Source organism: Falco biarmicus, chromosome 18 (genome assembly GCF_023638135.1).
Source record: "Falco biarmicus isolate bFalBia1 chromosome 18, bFalBia1.pri, whole genome shotgun sequence".
Taxonomy (NCBI): domain Eukaryota; kingdom Metazoa; phylum Chordata; class Aves; order Falconiformes; family Falconidae; genus Falco; species Falco biarmicus.
Genome location: NC_079305.1, coordinates 3,739,613 through 3,762,473, shown reverse-complemented (window position 1 = coordinate 3,762,473; position 22,861 = coordinate 3,739,613). Strand labels below are relative to the sequence as shown.

The window sequence follows — 22,861 nt, the reverse complement described above, 5'->3', positions numbered from 1 at the left end:
TTGGCATGCTAAATAAAATACAAATCCTATGGACACAGCCCAACCAAGAGCAAAGAACGCCCGTGTCGCACTCCATTTGTCTCCAGCAGACACACCAGCCACCCTTTCCCCAGGCTCCCGGCCCCCATCACTTTGTTAATCCATACCGGTGGAAAGCTTTAAATAATATTTTAAATACTCCAAGTGAGAAAACATCCGCGTTAATGTGTTAATTTCCACAATACCTTGTTGCTCTGAAATCCCTAAAAAATGGGAAGCTTAAATGAGTCCTATGAAAAGGAACAGGGCATCATTAACGCAGCCAGATCCGTATCACAGACTGCAGCAATTACCATCCAGTGAAACACTGCAAGCTGTGAAGAGCTTTCATTACCAGGGGTTTTACAGGTCGTTCACCTCTGGCCAATCTTACGCTAAAACAAGCATTTTCTGCACCACGGATTCCAGCTTCATTTAAATCCGTAATTGCTTTGATTTCGGTACATATGGAGCACGGGGACTTCATGACTAAGAAATCTATTAGTCAATAAGTTTGCTACTTTTATGGACCTTTAGTCATCTTGCCTCAATTTCTTCCCAGGTCGGGTGATGGATGGAGATGCTGATTTCCACGGCGGGTGCGATCTGCTCCCGGCTCCCCTTTGCTGCAATTACGTTCCTGGGTCACCAAGGGGGAATTCAATCAGGGAGCTGGCCCGTGGGATGCTGCTTCTGCCTCAGAAACGCAATTCCCCGCTGCCAGCAGCCCCAAGCAGCAAATAGCCCTTCTCCAACCTACAAGGAATATTTGATGGGGTTTCATTATTTCCCAGGCCACGCAGAAGGGGGTTACTACAGGGATGCTCGGGCGTGAATCAGGCGTGATCCCTCCATCACTATTTTCCCCTCTCCCCTACCCCCTGCAGATCGAACAGCGCTCTGGGGAGCTGCAGACTGAACAAAGACAGAGGTTATGGTGATTTTTTTTTAGGTATTTGCACAGAAATGGCCATAAGCACCGTGTATATTATGAGAAAATTCCCCCATTTAAGGGCTGGGATTTGCACCTTTGTATAAAACCCTGGGTGAGTTGTGTATCGCGGGGTTATCCATTCCTTCGTGGGTGCTGGCGGAAACAAGAGACAATAGTCTATTCTCCTCCGTACAGGTTCCTACCAAGCCCTGTATCCAAGTGCCTGCCAGGAGTGCATTAAATGATGCGATTAACATCTGTCACATGCGGTTCAGTCTCTCTTTCAGTCTCTCCCGGGGGAAGGAGCTGCACGTGCAGGGGAAGGGTTTGTTTTGGTGGGTTTATCTTCTCTCTTTTTTTTTTTTTTTCCAAGTGTGCAGCGCACGGAGCGGGGAAATGCATCTCCAGGGGGAAAGTGCCCTTTGCGTGCTGGCTGGAGCGGGGCTGGGGGGGTTGGCATCTTGCAGCCGAATCCCCGTTTTTTGGGGGGATGGATGGATGGATGGAGGAAAAAGCTGGTGCTGGGGTGAGAGAGGGTCTTAGGGAAGGTGCAGGGGGCAGATGCTGAAGGACCAGCGGAGCCCACAGCAGTGCTAAGCAAAGCCTCCAGCATTTGCACGGGGCTGGATTCTCACAACTTGCTTGCCAACACCCAAAAAGCTGAACCCTGCTTTAAACAACGCACATTTCCTGCACGTTTCCATTTCTGCCCTGGCAGGAGCTCAGCCCAGCAGCTTTAAGCAACCCACCCAACATGCTGCTGCTCCGGACTCCCCAAAAAAACCCAAATCCCACCATTGTGTGGGTGCAAGGGTGCTGCCTCTGCTCCTTGCCCTGCCAGCACCCAAGGCCAAGCCCTCAGCTGCCAAAAACAGGGCAGTGATGCTGTGACGGTGCCGGGCAGCGATGCTCCAGCACGACGATGCGAAGCCAGCAGTGATGCTCCACGTTCATGAAATTTGAAGAGAGAAAAAGCTACACCCTGCTCAGCCCCACCTTGGTAGGGTCAAGCCCTGCTGTGTTTTTTTTGGGGGGGGGAAAGGATGAAGCAGGATGGTAGGGTCTTAGTGCATCTTCACAGGACAGGCAGGAGGATGGGATGCTGCTCCTACAGCCGGGATCTTCTTTTAATTGATTTCTCATGGTTTATTGCCTCCTCATTTTAATTGCAATACAAACGTTTGCTGATGCAATTATCATGCATATGTGATAAAGCTGTTAGAGGGTGTCATCAGGTCCTATTTCTTCATTTATTTTAGGGCATGCAAAAGGAAAGAGAGAGGTGTGCTTTCTGCACGGATTTCTGGCGATAAAACATAATTCCAAGGTAGGTTAATTTGTGGTGGTAGAGGGGGTTTGGGTTCAGTATACTAAAAGCAAAAAAATTTGCCTTACAGCAGCTCATCTGGGGGTGAAATAATCCACTCAACATTCAGATTATCAGCTAATGCGCATTTGCATTAGAATAGGCTAGAAGAGCTCCCAGGGTGGAGCAAGATCCCTCAGGATCAGCCGCTGCCCTTGCACAAAACAGCAATGGATCCTCACCCTGAACACAAAACTACTCATGGATGCGGCCTCTGATCCCCCCAGCGGGGAAAATTCCTTGGGAAATGGACCCTGCCATGGGATTTCATTCCAAAATGCTTAAATTTAGGAATAATGGGGGGAAAAAAGCAGAATTTCCCAGAATTGGCCAGGGCAGCTTGTCTTGAGCCATGGTGCCAAATCCTGGAGCTGTACCAAGGGCTCAGGATGCCAGCACTGACCCCAAGGCATCGATGGAAGACCAGCAGCATCCCTTCACTCTGGGTCCATGCCCAGCTCAGCTGTAAACCACCAGCAAATTCGGGAGCAGCAGCCGCATCCCAGGCAAAAAGGAGCCAAACCAAAATGCCTTGCACGGATCTGCAAAAGCTTGCACGGCAAGGGCCAAATCCTGCACACGGACCAGGCGGCACCAGCACCGGGAGCCCCGGCAGCCGCCGTAATACCTGACACTGCACCTTTCCCATCGCAGCTGTCAAAATGAAGCTGTCGCTGTGACGGCCTCCTCGGAGCCTCATTAAAAATGTGACGGTTCCCTTAGGCTACCAGGGGAGACATGGCCAAATTAATGAGGATGTGACAGAGTTTACGGGTCAGATTAGACTCCTCTTCCCAATGGCTGCGCTTGGCATAAACTTGAAAATTGAGTGAAAAGAAGGGAAGCCGAGGGTGAGGGACTGCGAGGGGTTCGGGGAGCATGTGTGCTCACCAAAAGAGCAATCCTGTACTTGTCATAATTAATCAGGCACATGTTAGACGAGCAGAAAGTGCTTGGCCCCTCCGGTAAGGGAAGGGAATTAAGCCCTCACCACCTCACCCCACCGATCCAGCCTCCTCGGGATGCACCGTGTAGGGAGCAGGTTTGCAAACACATCCTTACGGCTCTTCTACTTAATTTCCCCATTTAAAAATAAACAACCGGAATAGATTTTCTTCCCTTCCCCCTCCTTCCCCACCCCCACCCCCTTTCCCCAATCTGGAAAACAACCCACTTGCAGCGAGAAGACGAGACGGGAGCCCTGGGCGAGCGGCACCTCGCACGTGCGAGGGGAAAGGGGTTCTGCACCCTCCAAATGCACGGTGCTGGTGCAAGCAGCTGCCTCAAGCATCGAGCATCCGCGGTCCCACCAGGCAACGGCAGCTTGGTACCTCCTGAAGACACATAGAGCATCCAGCTGGCCACGCTGGAAACAGCCAGCGGTAGCGACCACTTTGGAAAACCCTATAGCAGCCTATAGAGCTATAACCCTATGGCCCATGCCTATAGCAAGGGGATGCCTGCAAGCCCCTCTCCGCCCATCAGCAGCCCTTGGGGGGGGCCAGGGAGCTGGTGGAAGCACGGAGAGAGTTGCGTTTGAGGGCAGCTATTTAATCTCAGACTCTGAGAACCGAAATAAAGCTCGAAACAATCCTGAACCAACCCCTCGAGCCCAAACAGCAGCGAGATTTGGGACCCAGTCCAAGCTCTGCAGCTTAGGCCCATCTCCAAATATCTCCCAACAAGTTTATTTATGGAAAATAAAATCAGTCCAAGATGTTCACAGCTCAGGAATATTTAATGCTATTTGGTGAGAAAGTATTTCCAGTCAGAAGGGAACTGCACGGCTCCCCGAGCCCGGCTCCCGGGCATCACACTGGGGACGATGCTGGCATGGACCAACACCAGTCACCCTAGGAGCTCAGAACTGGTCCAGCTGGATCAAACGCCTCCCTAATTTAATTCATACCAATCCTGCTTAATGAATTGGGTCTGGAGGTATAGCACCGGGCTGCCTGCTAAGGTGAGCCAGGAGAAGAGCCAGGTGTTGAAGCATCTCCGAAGGGGAGCATCACCCCCAGGTGCCCACCACAGCACTCGGCACTCAAGGATGTGCTGCTTGGGGACCTGGCCAGACCCACCCCCTTCCCATCACAGCAGGAATGGGAAGGACAATAGGACAATTGCCTTGGCTGGGAAGAGGAGGAAAGTGGCAGAGCGAGGGATAACCCAGAGGATGCTCAGATACAGCAACACCCCCTTGTGCTGCCCCCGTCGCAGGCAGCGATGTCGCGACATTGAACTGCAACCGTCAAAACTCCGCCAAGCTACTTTTGCACCCAAAACGATGGGGAAGGGGATGAACCGCCTGTTCCCAAGCAGCAGGAGTGAGCACAGCCTGGGGGGCATGCACTGCCCCTCTGCCTGCCGATACCCCGACAGTGGCGACCGCCCCGGCGCTGAGGTTACACCGCGACACGGAGCTGTCTGCCGGAGCAGCCCCGAGCCAAGGGCAGGCCAGCCGCAGCGGTGATGGGAGTCACTTTAATAGACACCTGCCACCTGATGGGGACCATTAACGCAGGCCCCTGCTCCTGTCCGACACAGACCAGCATCCTCAGCCCCAACCACATCCCTGCTGCCGCGGCGCAATGGGCTGTCACCTTGGCAAGGGGGGACACACAACCCAGCCGGGGAGGGGGGGAGCACACCAGGGCAAGGCCTGGCTTTTACAAACAGCTCTAATATCACTGGAAGATGTCTCCGAGTCATGCACCGGGTTGGAAATGTCTCCCATTATAATTATGAGTCATTCGTGACTCAGTGACATTTCTGAAATTAAAAAGCAGCGGCTGGCCCAGCCCTGTGCTGCCCCGCTCAGCAGCCGCGCACGCGCTACGCAACTGACTTTTAATGTTATTACCCAAACAACCCCCCAGCCCCATCACCCCCTACCCTGGCTCTGCAATCCCTCAGGGATGGTCCCCTGGGATGACAGATTTTGCATTTACACCCTGAAGTTTGGGTAGTTTGTTTGTTGGTTTTTGTTTTTTTTTCCATGTGGGAAAAACTGGGATCCGAGCCCAATTTTGCCGCCTGGGCTGCTGCCAGGGGCAGAGCCGGGTGTTGTGCCGCTTGCACCCAGGCGGCAGGAGCAGCCCTGGGGATGTCACGAGCCGGGCAGGATTTCCTAGAGCGCCACATTTAAATGCAAAATGCTTAAAATAAATCAAAGCAACCTGTTGGGTACTTCCAACAGCCCAGGACTGAGCCAAAACCTCCAGCAGAGAGCCGTGCGCGCAGCAAAACCAGGGCCACGCTGCCGCAAATATCTGCACAAATAAGGGTGTTCAGGGACCCTCGGCCGCAGCGGGGCTGGGACGGTCACAGCCCACTGCTGGGTGGTCCCCAAGGCCAGGCCTTTAGGCACATTTTCATTAAGGCAGCCTTTTCCTCATTGTTCAGTTTTATACTGGGAATGGCCAAATCCAGGATGGGAAACGCTCTGCGAGCTGATAACCCTCAATTGCACAATTATTCCCCCCCTCTCTCCACGGTCCCTTTACAGCCTGAGCGCTCTGTTATTAAAGCAGTAGATTTTAGAGGCTGGGAGGCAGCTGCCCTTGTGAGAGGAACGGGGCAGGGATGCTCGGAGGCAGGGATGCTTGTGGGTCAGGATGCTCAGAGGCAGGGATGTTCAGAGGCCAGGATGCTCAGAGGCCGGAATGCTCAAGAGCAGGGATTCTTGTGGGTCAGGATGTTCAGAGGTCGGGATGCTCAAGAGCAGAGACGCTTGGGGACCAGGCGCAACCAGCCACGTTCACCGACATCCCAAATGCTCTGTGCCGGGATGAAGTTCATAGCAGCCCCGTGAGGCTGTGGCAGGGCACGGTCCAGCACCCAAGCAGGACCAGTACCCGGGGCTGGGGGCTTTGGGATGCTGCAGAAACCCTGCATGGTGCAAGAGCCCTCTCTGCACATCGCGTTTTACCATCTGCAGCAGGTGACCTGCCGGCGCAGCTCAGCACGGCTCAGCATCGCGCGGTGGCTGGGGAACGCACGCCGGCAGCGCCAGGACATATCAGAGCAGAAATAGACCCGGAGCCGTCGTCCCCCCCCACCGCCCCCTTTTTACTATTATGTCTGAGAAGCGACGTCTCTCTTTTTTTTCTTCTTTTTTTTTTTTTACGATGATTTAATCGCTTGGTGATGAGGGCTGCCTGGCTGGGATACAACTGAGCTCTGGGCATCGCCAAAAGAAACGGGGGATATAAAAAGAGGAGGAAGCATCAGTAGCAGCGACACTGATTGACAGCGAATGAAATGAAGCGGCCAAATTTCATTGGCATGGTTTGAAATCCCAGGACGATGCGGATAGCTGATGGCTCCTTTCCTAGGGTTTTGCCAGAGCTAGCATTTGCCTTTCATCCTTATTTAATTCACTGTTTGGAGACTGCCACAGGTTTTTGGGTTTTTTTTGTGTGTGTGTGTTTGTGTGGTGGTGGTATTTTAATTGCACATTTCCCTCCTGAAGGAGATTTTTTTTTTTTTTTTCTGACATACCAGAGTGTGCTGGAATGAAGCTGGGTGTGCAAAAGAGAGGGGCACGAACAAGCGTCACCCAGCACCTCGGCCACAGCCCTGCCCCGTGGCCTCAGGCCCTTGCTGAGAACAGCCCTTAAGTGCTCGTGCAATTTATACCCTGGACGCAGATAATTAAAGGACTCAAGACTGAGGTTTGATAAAGTGTTTTCCTGGAAAGGCAGCATCCACCGGGGCTCAAATTGAGTGCAGCCACTGCCCGGGGGGACGTGGGTTGTATCGCTCGGGCAGGGGTCCCACAGGAATCCCCCATGCTCATCCACCTGCAGGTATCCCTGTCCCGATTACAGGATCTTTGCTGGGAAAACCATGTGAAGGCTGCGGTCATTGCAAGGGATGGAGCAGCTTTGCACATGATGCGCTCCAGGAGCATCTCCCCTTCCACCCGCCAGGTCCCTGCCACCAAACAGCAGCCAGTGGCACCTGCGGTGACATTCCAGCAAAAGAAGACCAAAAGGTGGCAAAAGCAGTACTCCTCTTTTCCAAGCCTTCCTTCCCTTTTCAATGGGGAAAGGTGCCAGGCTGGCAGAGCTGCAGCTCCCAGCGCTCCACTGCCAGCAGCTGAGCCCAGGCTGGCTCATCTCACGGATGGTCCAGGAGGGGCTGAGCTCAGAGCATCAGCCCAGCAAGCCCAGAGGTGACCAGGACCAGCCAGCGCCACCAGCCAAATGGATCTGGTCTTCAAATGCCAAGAGCCCTGCTCCTCCCTTGCAGCCAGATTTCCACCCAAATTCCCAGGCTTTTCCCTCCAGCTGGAAGAAATCTGGCAAATCCGTTGACTGCGTGCGACCTGCCCCTCTGTGAAGAGGGAGATCTCCTGGGAGCAGCAGCTCCTGGATGGACAGGACAAAGCCCAGCAGCTGCAGAAAAAAACAGGGGCAAAGCCCTGAGCAGCAACCGAACCCTGAACCATGGGGCTGGCACGTGCCCCCGCTCCCACCCTGGCACATCGCCCCCCCCCCCCCAAAAGCAGCCGGGCGCATGCAGCGCAGCAGGAATTGCAAGAGTTTTCAGTAAAAAAAACACCTCTGCTTTTGCAAGGGTTTTTTGCACCTGGTGGGTGCAATGCTGTGTCCCCAGCCCCAGGTTTGTTTTGCTGTGCCATCATCCTTGGTGTGCCTGGGTGCAGCATCGTGGGGGGCTGCAGCATCACGAGGGGGTGCAGCATCACGAGGGGCTGCAGCATCGCGGGGGGCTCTGCAGCACTGCCACCTCCCTTCCTCCTCCCACTTGCGAAATATTTGTTTAATGAGGGAATTCCTGTTGCGTGTACGTGGGCTCTGGCGCTGTGGGGAGCGCAGCTGCCCTGCAGCATCCCCAGACGTGGGAAAACCTCCGGAGACAGCTATGAGCCCCTCGGTACCAGGCCTGGCGTGAGGGTGATGGGCACTTGCAGCAATACCAAGACCCTTTGCACGAGGGTTGCAGCTCGCTGCTTCCCTGCTGCGGCACTGGGGCTGGACTGGACTGAGAGCACCAGGAGCTGCTGTGGTCCCAGTGTGTCCCCCCCCACAGACACCACGACACGCGTCGCCCCACCAGCCACCCCTGCTTCCAGCCCCGAACTGCAGCACGCGACGCGGCCACTTTGATCCACTGCTTAATTCCTCCTTTCCCATTAATTTCTGATCAGGCTCTGAACCTTCTCGCAGAAACGAGGAGATCAAATGATTAGTTAAGAGACAGTCAGGCGAGGAGAACATGAAAGGGAGAAGTTTTGTTTAAGGATGTTAACCCCGGCGAGGCGGCGCGGGAAGCGACGGAGCCATGAGCCGAGAGCTCCCTCTGCTCCCAGAAAACCCACCACGGCCACCAACGCACCCACCGCGCCGGGATCTGCCCACCCTGGCCCTTCCTCGAGGTCCTGCAAACTCATTGCACCCCAGAGGGAGAAGGAATTAGCCACTCCAGGGGATGAGTTGCTGCTAAAAAAGTGTCAGCCAAGGGTGAGGTGGTCACACAAAGCCCCTGAGCTAGCTGGTACCCCCTGGCACCCTGACTGCGCATCAGCTCCCATAGTATGGGAGACACGCTGGATACAAAATAGCCTATATATCATATAATATCGATTTATTATTTGATTAGAGGCAGCTCAAAGGAAACGGTGGCGCTTCTCCCATCACACGAGCCCCCCCAGGGCAGGGGAAAAGGAAGGAGTTTGCATTGCCGGTGCTGAACCTGTCACTTGGGAAGGGAAATAAATAAATGTCAGGCCAGGAGGAGGGACCAGGTGGCAGGAGAGCTCTAGTACCCAAAATAAAGGGGAAAAGGAGCAAAAAATTATTATTTCAATTACACGAAAACATATTTTAATAGAAAAATGTGGATTCGTCTTTCATACTTGATACCAAGAAAAGCAATATCCAGGAATATAATACCTCATGTCTGCACAAGGAGAATGAGTTATTAAATCAGAAGATGAATGGCTTGCAGTGCAGCTAACTGCTCCGCTTACGAGAAAAATAGTTATAAACTTACTCTTTGCCCCAAAACGCATTCCGCCCCCTCATCCCCAGGCCTCATCTCTCCCCTCTGGTGGAGCTCACTCATGTGCCACATTTCTATGGGTTACAAAAATACTGGAGGGAAAATTTTAACAGAAGTCCAAAAAGTGAATTTAGAGGGTTGGGGTTTTTTTTCTTCCTCCTCCTCCCCTTCCCCCACCTTTAAAAAAAAAAAAAATACACATGAGGAATGAAAATAACCCACATAGTTCAATTGTGGGCAAGTAGTGAGGATGTAAATGAAGGTGCATTCTTATGTATAGCAGTGCACCCAGCAGCCCCGTGGCAGGGCGACTCGCTCGGCACCTCAGTTCTGCATGAATAAATATGTATAAAAATGTAACAGTGCAAAAGAACTCAAATCCGATAACCGAGATAGCGTTTCTCACAGGCTGGGAGCAACAGAAGCCACCAGCTTTTCTTATTCTTCCGTATTTATGTAAAGAGCTATTGAAATGATAATGCATGGCCCCCTCCCCATATGGAGGAGGATGCGAAGGGTTTGTAGCGGTGGATGTAACCCCCCCAGATATTAAAGCCGTGGGTGCAGACCCACCGGCGACAGTGGCCAGCAGGGGCTTTGCTCGCTTGCCGGAGTCTTGGGAGATCTGGGTACGCTCAGGACCAGCCACCAGCTCCGTCAAGGGGCTCTGGGGATAACGCAAAGATTTTCCTCGAGTCCAACGCTGAATTTTGTCTGCCAGAAAAGTCCCATTGCTTCCAGGACCCCAAGAAACATTGATGCTGGAAGTCACCTGATGACTCGATGAGTTTAAAACGCACCGTGCACGCTCGGATGGAGGCACGCGTGCCGAGTGTGGGGCCAGGACCTCCCCGAGCATCCTCAAACCCCCTGGGACCACCAGCAGGCACCAAGCTCCTCTCACCACATCAAAGCAGGCAGAATTTTTCCCAGCACTACAGACACTTCCCACTTCTTTACCCCCAGATATCCAAGACATCCCCCCTAAGCAGGATGTCCCGAGCCCCCCAGCAGCCTTGGCATCGCACGGCAGCCCCCCAGCACAGCGCGGCTGCCTGGTTCCCCGTTACACAACCCTGCTTGGGAGATCCTACGTGGGCAGACGTGGGCTTTCCTCTGAATTGACAACAGCTCTCGCTGCAGCTCAGCAGAACATGAGCAGCTTACATAAACAGCACTCAGAGTTACCCTGCGTGTGGGCTGCACGCAGCCGCCCGGGCTGGGGGGAGCCGCCTTCCTCCCCCCCCCCCCCCATTTATTTTTTTTTATTATTTTTTTTCCCCCCTATAAAACAACCCAAACCATCTTCTCCTTGTGGGGGAAAAGGCAGCGCGCAAGAGAGAAATGACTCAAGTGTTTTGTAACTTGTCACATTCAAAGCTGCAATTTGGAGGCAGGAAGGAGGGATCCAAAATAGTCGCCCCAACCCCAGCTTGTATAACCGAGATCCCCCGTCCCCTCCCCTCCGCCGGGAAAAGGGGGAAATTTCTGCCGCAGATTGGCAGCTGGAACGAAGCAGGCGAGCTCAGGGTTGTTACGGCGCAGGAAGGAGCCCCCAAATTGGGAAGAATTACTCATCCATGGAAAAGGCTCCTGTGCTGGCGGGGAGGCACCGGGGAAGATGCTGCAGGGAAGGAAGGCTCCCAGGGATGGTTTCTCCAGCTCAGAGCCCAGCGGCGAGGCTGAGCCCCCCGGGAGGCTGCCCAGGAAAGCAGGACACAGCGGGTTTCCCTGTGGAAAAGGGACATGGCGAGGGCTGCGCCTCGATCTGCTGAAGGGCATCAATAACCTCCGCTGCCAAAACTGAGGCAGGAGCAGGCTGGAGCCTCCCCAGACACCGGAGAGAGGATGGGAGATGCTCGGATAGTCCCATGGGAGGGTTCCTGAGCACAGTAAGGTCAGGGTGTGTTTTATGGGCAAACATCCCCATAGTATAGCACTTCCCCCTCCTCCTGGACCAAAGCCACCACCACCACTTCGTGGGTTTTTCACCCACGTGCTCAGCCTCTCACCGCATCCCAGTGAGACCCACGAGAGCCCGGCTGCACCCAGGCCCCTCTGCAAAGGGCAGGGAGGGCAATACCTGCCTGCAGTGGGAAGGGTGACGGAGCAAAGACACCCCCCCAGTACACCCGACCCCGTGCCAGGTCTGGTCCCAGAGCTTTTCCCAGCCCCAACAAGGTGTGAGGCCAGAGCTGCAGAGCAGGGGCAGGAGCATGCCCGGCTTTGCACAGTGTCCCTGTCCAGCTGTGTTCACTCCTTGTTACAGCAGCAGCAGGGATGCTTTTCCCTCTGGGTACCAATCCGGCATGGAGTCAGTGCCAGCAACTCGCAGGGGAGATGAGGAGGGTGCGGGTAGTCGATTAAACCTGATTTCAGACCCCACAAATTCAATTTTCAAGGCACAAGTGCCAGGAGTGGCTAGAGGAGCCTGCCTCCCGCTATGAACCCTCCTGCCCACCCAAAATGCCGCAAATTCCTTTTGAAACAGTCAAGGCAGCTCCTGGAGAGGGCAGGAGACCAGCAAGTGACACTTCACCTCGGGGCTCCCTGGTCCGCCAGCAACTGTGGTGATGAGGCTGACTTTGAAGCCCCTGACGCATTTTGTGGGGGCAGCGCTTCCTAAGGGTCTTCTCCAAAATAAAATGGGTAGGAATAAATAAAAGGAGGGCTGAGCTTCGCAGCCATTCCTCTAGTGTCACCCCAGCTGAGGCTCTTAAACCCAGAGTGCTGGACACCCACACTGGCACCCAGAGCATCCCGGGAAAATCCCAAACAGAATGGAGAAGAAGGAAGAAAAAAAAAAACCAAAACCCCCAAAAAACAACCAACCAAAAACCAAACCCAAAAGATTAGGTTATTTTGAATAGATTAATCTGCTTCTACAATGTGCTTCAGCTTTACAGTTAAAAAAAAAAAAATTGAAAAATTCTTTATATCTTTACAACAGGCCCGCCAGATGGGCGCATCACTGCGGCTTTTGTATTAACAAACTCGAAGCGGTTACAAAGGTGCCCTGTGGTGTCAGGGACTTGCCCGTGCAATAAACCAGCATCACGGAGACAAAAAGCCAAATTCCCAATCCTGGGATGTGCCTGCTGGGATCACGCACAGCCCACGGCACATCCCAGCTCCACACACACACACGAGCGCCGGCTCCGATTTTAACACAAAACTGGGTGATTCAATACAAAATATACGTCTGCAGAAGCAACACAATTATCTCTTGGAGTTAAGCATTGATGGATAGAAGTTTTAATTACCAAACCTTTTCATCCTCCCCCACACGCAAAAAGTATTTTTTCTGGCATGTTTATTTAATAATAAAATATGATAAAATTATACGTTAGTGAAATAAGTGCATGGTGTGTGTAAAGTACAAGATGAGCTGAAGTCTGTTTTGTCACCAGCGCTGAAAATATTAGCTCCTTTGATCTCTTTGGCTCCAAAGCAGCTCTAGGAGGAGAGAGCAGCACACACCGCACATCGTGGAGCGAATCCAGGCCGGGGAGGGGGGCTGGGGGGGATGGACCCCCGCTCCTGCCTCTCCACGTGCCAGCGTGCTCCCCGCTCACGCAGGGCATTAGAGATTGACAGCCTCCGCTCCTGCACATGTCCCCGTCTCTTGATTTACCCAAAGAGAAGAGCAAGCACCAGCCAGCCGCCTTAATCGCCACGGACAGGGCTAAAGGGTGCCCCCGTCACCCATCAGTATCATTTAGGGCTTGGAAAGCACCCAGCTCCCACAGGGAACGCCCGTTAGACCTCCGTGTTCAGATCAGTCTGAATTTCAGTTGGTCCTTCACACCGTTGTCTGGTTCATGTATCCGTGCCATACAGTAACGCTCACTGATGCAGCTGATGCCCCGGCATCGGGATGCTGATGCTGCCTCGGCACCAGAGCAGCCTCTGCTCCAAACCCTGGGTGCTAACAGGGGAAAGCAGCATCTACCACCCATTTGAGACCAGGGAGATATAAGTTACTCGCTTCCCAACATATAGATGGGCGGAGGTTGAGGTGTGTCCCCCCCCCTTCCATCCCTTGCACTGCAACCTACAAGTAATCCTCCAGCAGGAAATTTCCCCCCTTCCCTTGGAAATTCACAGCCAACCTGCTAATGAGTCTTTGTGAAACTTGTGCCTTCTTACCTCTAATTTTACAGCCTGTTAGGATTTGAGCTCTGTGGACAGCCTCACATTTGGTTTCGAATTATAGGCTGAGTGGCTGTTCTCTCCTATTATTGTGCTGTCAATCTTGTATTAGCACATTATAATATGGTACACTGAATGCATCTGTTCTGTATATCACAAGTCCTAATTGTCATTTGTTGAATCACTTTGTCTTATATGATTGTTAAGCAATTATTTCACCCAAAGCAGCTTAAACTTTGATTACTGTATAGTGTTTACAGGGATCAAAGTAAAAGCATCAGCTGCTTCAAACATTTTGCTGTTGAAATAGGGACAAGTGTCTGTCCCGCACCGGCGCGGATGCCAATACATCAGCAACGAGGAGAGCAGACTTGATGACCATGGTTCTTGTCACCCCCAGAGCCCATCCCTTCTGCCTGAAGGAGAAGGTTATTTGTCCAGGATGGTTAAACGTCCAGCAAACGTGTAGGTAATAAAACTGATGCAAAGTGACATTTCTGCCAAGATTGCTCACGGAAAGAGGTTCTCATGGCATGTGGCACCAGCTGTCCCACTGGTCCCCTCCGGTGGGGTAAGGACCCAGCAGGGACTAACACCCCACGCTTCTCCAGAGCTTTCCATCAGGGATGCTCTGCTCCAAGAGGCACAGAAAGTCATGCAGTGCTTTGCAGGACGGGGATTGCATCCCGACCCAGCTCCACTGTGCAAACCTCCACCAAAGCAGAGGTGGCTGCAGCGCGCCAGGTCCTGCATGGTCCTGCCTGGGAGCGGGTCAGCAGAGGACAGGGCTGATGCAGCACAGAAAAGCCTGTGGCACACAGATTTTTTTTTTTTTTTTTTTTTTTTTGCTTTAACACCCCACACGAGCCCTCAAACAGGCACTTTGGTAGCTCGCAGGCCTCACACCAACACCACCGCTCAGAAGTTGCTGCAAAGCCGGGACGGTCCCAGGCGCCGGGGAGCCGCGGGGCTGGCAGCCCTCTGAAGTTGGGGATGCTGGTATGCCATGGCATGGTCCCAGGGCATGGGAACCCAAACCAGCATCAGCTCCAACAGGGCGAAAGGGAGGGGTTCATCACCAGGGGCTTGGGCTAATCCCCATAATATCTGGCTGACAGCATCAGGAAGGAATGTTGGGCCATTGTTTTTTTTAAAAGTAGCCCAGACAGGATTGAGAGAAAAACATGCTGGTGGCTCCTTAACCCCAGACAGTTCCACGAGCCAAGGAGGATACACAAACTGTCAGGAATCTTCTGCTTAAACCCAGCTTTAATGAGACTTGAATTTAACCTGAGTGCCACTCAAAAGCCCCCTCTTCCAGCCAGCTGCAAATCACTGCCTGACACAACTAGAGCACATCCCAATTAGGGGATTAAGCAGACCTTCTCCTCCTTTTGTTAAAAGCTAATGAATTTCCCCATACAAATAATTTTCCAAATAATGGGCACCAGACCCTAGAGCACAGAAACCTTTATAAATCAGGACTGTTCACAACCCAGCCACTAAGTGTTCACAAAAGGGGGGAAGAGTTGGGGCTGAGGCTGGGACATCACCAGCAACGACTCTGCCATGGACTCCAGAACAATCCAAGCTCCTGGGAGAGGCTTGTTCTCCTGCCCTTCACCCTGGGCAGGGCAGGGGCATCACCCCAGGGGGCAGGTTACAGGCTTAGGCACAACAAACACACAGAGGTGCTGCTGGATTAAGTCTGATGCAACCCATGAAGGCATCACCCCATGCTTTGTGCAGCTGAGGGGGGCTTTTCCAGCTGCCGTTTCAGCTCCAGCTCATTCTGCCACAGAAACGGTTTTAAGTAAGATGCTATGAAAGGGACAGTTCTTGGAAGAGCAGAGAAAAATCTGTACAGCTGCAGAAAAGTTCTAGTTCATGGATGCACAAGTTGCTTCCTCATACTGATTTGGACAGGAGAGGATTCTTGCAGAAACAATTCAAAGTTGAACTAAGTTCAATTTGGGGTAGGAGCCCTGGGAAAAAAATAAAAAATCACTTTATTTCAGAGATGCCTGGCCCCTCGTCCAGACAACAAGTCCTACCCCTTCCCCATGTCCTAAACAAGCAATGGCACAGCCCAAGGAAACCTTTAAGGAAGTCGTCAAACCCCACAGATGAAAACAAATCTGGAGGAGCAGGTAAAAAGGTAGAGCCGCAAAGCGCAGCTCAAGACCTTCGTGGCGGGTAAATTGCTTTTTAACAAGCAGACAAGTTCTATATAGCATCAATAGCACCTATTGTATGTTTTTATAAAGTGCAGAAATATGTTTTTAAAAGGCCAGTAAATAAAGTTCCTATCGATTTGATCTCAAGCGTAATCTGTTTTTCTGTCTGCCACCAACAGTGGTAATAAAACAGAATCATGTAACACGGCGTTTCGGCTAATGCGACTATACATCACGGCAGGGGCTGCGTGCGCGCTGGCGATCTATCATTTTCTATTGGGATTGCTTAGCTGCAGAATTTATAAACTTGCCCCAAATTGATGCAATGTCCAATTTTCTTTTCCAATTTATTTTTGGTTGAGCAAAGCAATATTGAGGCAGGACAAGGAGGGTGCATTTCCCATCTATCCAGATGTTCTCCACCGCTCCCTCCTTGCACCTGGGAAAGGGCTTGGCAGCAGCTCCTCTGCCAGGGTTTTCAGGAAGGTGCCAACAGAAATTTTCCCAGCTGCATTTGGCGTTTGCTCCGTGTCACATCCTTGCAGCGCTACCCAAATGGGATGCCCACAGAGGGGTCCCCCAGCGTTCAGAGTGGTCTGCAAGCAAGGACCGAGCATCCCCGGCACCCAGACAGCCCAACTGGCTGCCCAGCTCCAGCTCGGGGCTGGGGGACAGACGCTTCCCACCACATAGAGCAGGTTGATGTGTCTGTCCCCAGCAGTTACAGGGTTTCCAGGGTGCCCAAACCAGCCACTGGCCTCCTGCGTCTGGCAACGCATCTCACTCCTTCGCCTGAGCACGCTGCTCGCAGAGACAGCAGCCAGACGTAACAGCTGCCTTCCTTGCTAAGAAATCAAAGATGGGTCTTTTGGGAAGTAAAAGCGGTGCTTGATAAGGCTGCCTGCCTGCAACAGCCCAGTGTCTAAACTGGAGAAACACTGAAATCCCTACAAACACACAAGAAGATGTATTCAAGTCCCCCGGACCAAACAGTGGGAGATGCCTGTCAGAGCTCAGCTTTGCAAGATGCCACCCCACTTGAAGATCCTTCACCCACAAACACATGGATGTCGCCTCCTCCAAGGCTGTGAGCAGAGACCTTTGACCCAGGCAAGCAAAACAGAGCCCCCACCGGACCCAGTACCAGTATCTGGAACAAGGATGGGAAATACCCCATTCCCCCTCCCTCAAACTGATAAATATTTCCAAAGATAGAAACAAACATTCCACATTTGGCTTTTTTGGTGGTTGTTTTTCTCGAAGAGACAAAGTGTTCCACAGAAAGCAGACACTTCCTACACAAGTTTTCATACTCAAACCCCGAGTTTTTCTGTCACCGATTTGGAAGTCGTGTAGCCAGCCCGTGCCTCACCACTCCATCCAGGAGATGGCCAAGCCCTGGCAGGACTGGAGCATCCCTCTGTGCCGAGAAGCATCACATAGAGACGGAGATAACTTCAGCAGAGTGAGGTTCCCCATTCTCACTTGAGAATTAAAAAAATAACCACAAAAAACAAACCCCCAACTTTCTGACCTTAGGAATTCCATCATAAACCATAAAAAGCAACCCTGCTGCCTGTGCAAGCCTCAGCCCCAGCACAAGATGAGGCAACTTTGTTCCCACTTAAGGATTATTTTTTTTTGGGGGAAGAAATTATCCCAAAGCATCCTTACAGGTTTAGGAGTAAGAAATATTATGTCCCTATAGGAAAAGCCTGAGGGTATTCAGAGCCAGTTCTCTGCAACTGATTCAAGGCCGTGGAGCCCCTTGCCCGAAGACCCCTGCCGGCACGCTGCAGGAGCTGGGATGTTCTTGGTGAAGGCCAGAGGAGAGGAGAAATGCAAGCCACAGGAAGCAGCAGGGCCCGTGTCCTCAGATGCCACCTCAGCACAAGATGTGCCGAGTTGTCTTGGAAAGAGACGGTGACAGATCTGCCAGCGGAGACAAGGCATCAGCCAGCCCCGATGCCAGTGGGAGCCGCCAGCCCCCTGCCACGGGCTCCCCAGGGACCCTGCCCCTCCACCCCCCGCAGCCAGCATCCCATCCCAAAAATCAGCCTGCAGGAGTGCCACACAGAGCCAGCTCCCAAGCCCAGACTGGGCAGGTTCACTCGCCCGCTCCTGTTTGCGGATGCCAAACCTGCATCCCCCCAGCACAGCTGGGCAAGGCTCTGCCTCTGCTTCTCCCCCAGACCCCCACCCCGGCATAGCTGACAGGACAGAGCTGCACCCACCAGCATCACCACCCAGTCCCTTCCCTTCTCCCTGCCGTGGTTTGCTTTCCAGGACAAAAATAAAAAGAAAAGCAACTGCCTACATCCCTGGGAAATTTCAGACTACTGGAAAGCAATGCACAAGTGATGGATGATTTTACATCCAGCATCCTCTGCCAGGGAGAATTATTTTTTTGGAAGAATCAGACATCTTTAAGGGAAAGTTATACTTCAAACCATGTGATCAACAGGGGGAAGAGACTTTCCAGACGGCAAGGAAGCAGCCAGAAAAACTGATTCTTAACACTTCAAGGTAAAGCCAAGAGCCGAGTTTCTCCCTTATTAACTACAGCTGAAGCATCTGCAGCTGCCAGGGTTGGAGCTAATGATGGGGAAACAGCACACGGCGGTTGCTGGGACAAGGATCACGCTGGGGATTTGGGGACAAGGACCCCCCTGCAAGCAGATGCCACCTCATCCTCCCACAGACAGTGGTCCCCAAGCTGGGCAGCTGGCAGCGGGGATGCGGGATGCCATCGCAACACCCAACACCCGCACAGCGCCGCGCTCCTACACACACACACCACCCCCCCGCCCCCCCAGGGCATCCCCCAGCAGGGGGGCAGCGCCCGGGGGGGACCCCGCGGCTCCCGGTGCCGGGCTGCGCTGGGGCTCGGGAAGTTCAATGCTGCCACCTGGCGGCAGCAGAGGGGCACTGCAGCCCGGGGGGCTCCGGGCAAGGACCACCCACCATCCGGTCACCCATCACGGTCACATCAATGCCGCGTTACAAACCCTTTGCCGCCCAGGACTTCGGCAGGTGAATTCCTCTGGTTTCTCCAGGCAAGCCCCAGGGATGCAAACACCCAGCCAGAGCATCTCTTTGCTTTGAAAGTTTGCAAGCAATTGCAAAAAAAAAAAAAAGATATCCATGTATGCACTTTTTTGCTACCACAGCCCGAAAATTCAGCATTTCAGTTTACCCACAAATCAGCCATGAACCAAAACTCTGAAGCAACAGGGAAGGACGGCGAGGGGGGAAGCTGAGAAAGTCACCCTGGTATCAGGCAAGTGTTACGAGCACAACCCAAGTAACTGCACTTTGGCCACAGGACAGCGGTGCTGAGCCACACATAGTACAGGGTGAATGGCTCCAGGGTGTCCCCAGCACCCAAAGCACAGGCACTGGGTGTCCCAGCCCAGCTGCCAGTGCCAGGGTGTCACGGGCAGGCTCAAAGTACACACACGCGCGCCATCCCTTCCCAGTGGATTCCTCCCCTGTGATCCAGCGACACCTTTAATTAACCTGGAGAAGCGTGGAGCAGCTGCTCGCAAGTGATGCAACTCAGGACTCACCTCCTCAGCCTGGGGGTACCGGACACGGGGGCTGCCCCACTCCTTGCTGATCCGCCGGCGGTACTGGTGGCACTTGGGGATGTATGTGCAGCCAACATCACCCAGCTCCGGGTAGATAATTTCTAAATCCCCTCTGGGGGAAAAAAAAAAAAGAAAAAAAAGAGAGAAGAGTGTGATTCCCACACCAGGGATGGGAATTGGTGCCGCTTCCCAGCCAGGCTTGAGCTGTGGTTGCAGTGCTGGGATGTGGGATCCAACTTGCAGCCATCAAAGATGCTGGGCACCTTGCGCACCAGGATAAGCACCCTCCCACACTGTAACATAACCATGGGGTCTGCTCCCTCTCCCAAGCAGCAACAAAGCTTTAAACATTCATTATGGCTCAGCACACCTTAGCCTGGAAAATACTGGGAATATAGTCTTTAAAAATCATGGCCCATGTGGGTTAAACTAAGGGCTGAAGATGGAGAACAAAGCCACCCTCACTCCCCACCCCCCTTGGCCTCAGAGAGGCTGTTTGAGCCCTGAGCCCCCTTCTCCCACTTGCAATTTGAAAGCAGGGACAAGTCTCCTCCGTGTTTTGGGTACCGATAGTGCAATAATCCTCTATCTCCAGCTTCTGCATTATCCAACAGCGAAAGGGGCCACTGGAGCAAGCTGCCAGGTCACCACAGCACGTAGCTAGCGAATCTCAAGGCCACTGATAAGCTGCCACTGCCATGACCCTCCCAGGAGGAGCCCTTAAATCCTGCAGCCAGCACCCACACAGCACCGGGCTGGCACTGGGGGGGCTGCGGGCTCAGAGCAAGGGGCTTTTCCTCATAGTTGGTGGGAGGAAACCGGGGACAAGAGAAGTCTCTGCTTGCCTGGATCTAGAAGATCAAGTTGTTCTTATTTAGAGAACGTTCTGGTTAACTGAGAAGCAGCAGAAAGGATGGGTTTGAGGCAGAAGCTCCCAGCGATGTGGGATATTAAGACACTCACCCGCCCCCACGGCAAGGGGCACGTGTGTGCTGCTGCCTCCCATCTCCAGCGGCCCACAGGCCACAAGAGTTTTAGCCAAGGACCTTCAGCATCCAGATATTTGATCAGGGGGTGCATTTGGTGGCTGCTCAGCCCGTACAGCAGCCAGCTGCCTGCTTGCAGCTCCAGGGGACCTCCCCCCCCCCCCATTTCTTCCTCTTCCCATGCCGTAAGCATCAGCATTCCTGCAGCATGGGCTCTGAGGTCTGCAGGGTGAACTATTCCAGCACGCTTCTTCCCCAAAAAACAGCCTCCTTCCTCTAAAACTTTCTGTAGAAACCACTCGTCATCTCTGATGCTGTTATGTCTCTGTAAGAGCCTCTGCACGACAGATCAGGGAACAGCTCTGGCTGACCCAGGACACGAAGACCCCAGGTTGTGGTCGGAGCAGCACAGCGCGGTGGGCACCGCTCTGGCTCAGATTCCTGGCAAAAGGGAGAAAGCAGCCCGTATTTATAGCTCTGGCAAAAGGGATCCAGGAATTAAGTGTCCCAGGAGGTGACACCCTGGGCACGCATGGGACTGGATCCCAGAGCTGAGGCAGCTCAGGGAAGAGCCAGGGGGTCACCCCCTCACCTGCAGAACTCACTGTCCACGCTGCTGAGCGTCTGGAAGAAGCAGGTCTTCGAGGGCTCATCTGGCCGGGGGGGCTGTTCCTTCCCAGCAGCGGTGCTGAGCAGGCCAGCAGCCAGCAACACAGCAGCCAGCAGCTTCATCCTGCCCTGTGGGGACCAAGGGACAGAGAGGGTCAGTCCCATGGGTAGAGCTGTGACCCCGCGCTGCCCCCCTCAGCACCTCCTGGCAGCCACAGCATCATCACCACCATGCTCCAGTTCAGCTCCTCCCAGACACCAGCTCACACCCACCCTTAGACATCATCCCCACCCCCCATTTCCACCATTTTTACATCATTAATCCCGATTATACCAGAAAGGAACCACATTTCCTGCTGCTGCACCGAGCCACCAGTGGGCTTGCAGCAAGATCCCGCATCTTTGAGCGCCCGTTTCTGCCCACCTACAAGCAAGGTGCATTGCCACCCTCCTGCACGGCACCAGGGATGTGCACATATGACATCATAGCCTGGGCAGCCCAGCTACTGTCACCAGCAGTGACCCCTGTGCCACCACACTCCAAGATGGAACACCAAGAGGGGACAGAGTCTCTGCCTCCAGGTGCTGGCCCTGCTGCTCTCCATGGGATTCTCATGTGATGGAAAAGATGGAAAAATTGGTTTGGGGCTTGGTCATGGTCTAACCAGGACCATCACTGACGGATGCGTGACCAGCGCATCCCTGACCCCAGGCAGAGCATCTGTAGGGGAACAGCACAAGGGTTCACCTTGAACCTAGCCACCCCCCCTGGAGCAGGGAAGAGCTTTTCTCTCAGGGGAACAGCCATGGCCACCCATGAGCCTGCACAAAGCGGGAGCCAAGCCTCAAGGAGGAGGTGAGCCAAGGTAGGGGGTCTATATAGCCACAGCCCTGCCAAGCCCCCCGCCAGCCCTCACCGGGCCACCTGATGGACCTGGTACCCAGAGACTTACCCGCTGGGTCCTGGGGATGGGTGAGCAGCCAGGAGGCAGAGCCTGGAGGCTTGAGGTTGCCGTGGAGATGGTTTCCCTGGAAGGAAGGGAAGAAGGGACTGGGAGTGAAAACACAGCCTGGGGAAGGGGCAGCTCATCCCCTACAGGAGCTTAAAAACAGGCAACGGGTTTTCATCCCACAACAACAGCATCCAACCAACCCAACCCACCAGCTCCAGGTAACTCTAATTCCCCCCCCTCCCCCTTACACTAGCATCTTCCCAGCTAATTAGAAAGGATGTGACCCAAACATTTATTTGCACTAGCCCATCTTCTCCGTTGCCTAATCAGTTCTGGATGAGGCATATGCAAAAAAAAACCACTGTCAGTTGGGAATAGGTATTACAACACATACTGTATCATTATATAATGAAGTACCAGCACGCAGAGCGAACACGAGTAAGTGCTAGCGCCACTGTCATTAGAGAAAAAGGCATCAGGCTTAACTAATTAGAAACATTAATGTATTGGGAATGATCTGGAGGTTTAGGGGCTAATGGCTCCGGTTCCCACGCTACAAGATGGGCAAAGCCCGTAATTAGAGCCCTGATCCTGCAAACAGGCTCACGTGAGTAACGCTTTTCCCATCGGAGTCAGGAGCACTGGTTTGCATGAGTCAGGATCACCAAGATGGGGTTTGCATCCGCACACGCTCCCACACACTAGGAGACTGATAACCTGGGGTCCTGGGGGAGCCTGAAGAGGGGTCACAGCCCCAGGCAAGGGATGCCTGACCGCTGGTCATTGTTACAGCTGCCCAGGGAGTCTCCTCAGGATTTCTGAGAACAGCAAGACTTCCCTTGGAAAGCTGACAGTTTGGCAGGAGAGTGGCTTTGACCAGGACAGACACAGGGATGTGGACACCAGGAGAGCTGTAGACATGGACAAGGGACCCTGCCTGCGATAAAACCATCCATTTTCACTGTTTAAGCCTGAAGAGCAGTGAAGCTGGGACAGGGCTTGCATTGCTGTGGCCCCAGCAGCTCAGCCCCCCAGGTCTGTCACACA

General features: G+C 53.3%; 1 protein-coding gene across 13 annotated transcripts in view; it reads right to left on the bottom strand.

The window, feature by feature from the left end:
- PEBP4 (phosphatidylethanolamine binding protein 4) overlaps positions 1 to 22,861 on the bottom strand; it is an 80,020-nt gene that overhangs the window by 49,491 nt on the left and 7,668 nt on the right. For all 13 annotated transcript variants that reach the window (XM_056321764.1, XM_056321762.1, XM_056321763.1 and 10 more), the window contains exons 2-4: positions 21,815 to 21,890; positions 20,845 to 20,990; positions 19,246 to 19,378 (exon numbers count right to left, since the gene is read on the bottom strand). In XM_056321764.1, the coding sequence (XP_056177739.1) occupies positions 19,246 to 19,378; positions 20,845 to 20,990; positions 21,815 to 21,890 (355 nt within the window). The remainder of the gene's footprint in view (positions 1 to 19,245; positions 19,379 to 20,844; positions 20,991 to 21,814; positions 21,891 to 22,861) is intronic.